This window comes from Gavialis gangeticus, unplaced genomic scaffold (assembly GCF_001723915.1).
Source record: "Gavialis gangeticus isolate Ggan-Ray unplaced genomic scaffold, GavGan_comp1, whole genome shotgun sequence".
In the NCBI taxonomy this organism is placed as follows: Eukaryota; Metazoa; Chordata; order Crocodylia; family Gavialidae; genus Gavialis; species Gavialis gangeticus.
In genome coordinates this window covers 32185555-32187335 of record NW_017729031.1, presented here as the reverse complement: position 1 = coordinate 32187335, position 1781 = coordinate 32185555, and the positions used below count along the sequence as shown (strand labels likewise).

General features: G+C 45.6%; 1 protein-coding gene across 3 annotated transcripts in view; it reads left to right on the top strand.

The window, feature by feature from the left end:
- The window catches only part of PDIA5 (protein disulfide isomerase family A member 5), a 159462-nt gene that overhangs the window by 62665 nt on the left and 95016 nt on the right, over nt 1-1781 (top strand). For all 3 annotated transcript variants that reach the window (XM_019522578.1, XM_019522579.1, XM_019522581.1), the window contains exons 9-10: nt 1063-1154; nt 1262-1333. In XM_019522578.1, the coding sequence (XP_019378123.1) occupies nt 1063-1154; nt 1262-1333 (164 nt within the window). The remainder of the gene's footprint in view (nt 1-1062; nt 1155-1261; nt 1334-1781) is intronic.

The following is a 1781-nucleotide window of genomic DNA, read 5'->3' as shown; positions in this document are numbered from 1 at the left end:
GTCTGGAACCAGCTTCCAAGTGAGGTGGTGCAGGCTCCCACCCTGGGGGTTTTTAAGAGGAGGTTGGATGACCACCTTACTGGGGTCATTTGACCCCAGTGCTCTTCCTGCCATGGCAGGGGGTCGGACTAGATGATCTGCTCAGGTCCCTTCTGACCCTAGAAACTATGAAACTCAAGCCCTTTGGCTGTAACGTAAACCTAAGCCATCTGGCCATAACCACCTTCGAGTCTGTCACTGGGTTTCTCCATCTGTCCCCCGAACAACTGTCCGTGCATGCTAGCCTCTTCCTTTTTCTCACTCGGGCAGAGTTCCTACCCCTACAGCTGCTGGCAGGCAACTGCCTGCCCGGCCTCAGCCTGGAAGTTATATAGGAGTCAGGCCCTGCCCCTTCTGGTCAGCTGACTCCCACCGGTCTCCCTGGCAACCCACAGCTGGGCTCCTCACTTGCTGCTCTACTTCCCCCAGTTATCAAAAGGCAGCTGGTTATAAAATGTATAATAAAAAGTGATGGGGAAAATTGATTGTTTTGAGTGATCTTGTTTACTTCGTTCAGAGCCCAAACCTGTTCTTAGAAGCCTCTAAAGAGGTGTTGTTTCCTATTGCCTAAATGAGCATAAGCCTTGTTTTCAGACTGCAGTAATGGTTTTGTGGTGTTTTCTCCTCTAATAATTGCCCTTTTGAGCTGCTACTCAGCCAGATCTTAAGTCTGCTGCCCTGGTAGAAGCTGAAGAGGTGGGGACAGAATGGCCTGTGTTCCAGCTAATGTCCCTACGCTTTGTAAGCTGTGATACTTGAACTGAAAAATATAGTCAGGCCTGCCACTTGAAATATCAATACCCAGCGAGAGAAATAGTAACGCTCCTGAATGAGTCCCCTTTGGGTGCTTCAGGTTTTAGAGAGTGCATGTAAATATGGGAAGGTTCTTGTCCAGAAAGCAGGAACAGGTGATGAGCTACTTAAAGGCTGCTTTTACACACTATATGTAATAGGCCAGAAAGACTGTGCTAGTATGAATAGCAGGATGGCAAAGAAGCATGTGGCTCTGTTTTCTTGTTGCAGGTACTTGCGGGAATGAATGTTTACTCTGCTGAATTTGAAAGGATAAAGGAAGAATACGGTGTCCGGGGATACCCTACCATCTGCTATTTTGAGTCAGTCTTGCTTATTTCTTCTTTAGAAATCATACACTAAATTGTAATTTCTTGTTCCTCCTTATCATCCAGGGCAGGGGCTAAAACTTGTTTTGTTGCATTAATAGGAAAGGAAAGTTCCTCTTCCACTATGAGAATTATGGTGCTACAGCAAAGGATATAGCAGAGTGGCTGAAAAGGTAAGGTATTGTACTTTCTGAACTGTACCTTTTATGTATATACTTGCTGTGAACAGCAGATCAGTCTAGGGACGGCATCTCTTCCTTCTCTGCCCCCACCCTGCCTCCCCAGAACAAATAAACCTTGACTAACCTGTTACAGCTAAACTTTGCTCTAATGGTTGTTTTCATCATGCCTGCCTGCCTTAACATTTGTATTATGTGCCTAATATAAGAGCATCTCTGACCAGTATGTTGTGAACAGAAGGATCTGCTGTTCTTTGGGCCCCAACTCCATTAAAATGTGGACCTAAATTCTTAGGTGTCTGTTTGTGGGTAATCAACAGGAAATGCTTTGAAACACAAGACAGTATAATGTGTTTCAGCACTTGAAATCAGCAGGAGCTGTTAAAGTGTGTTGATTTACCATATTTACTCAGTCCAAGATGAGGGTTCCCCCCCCCCCCCC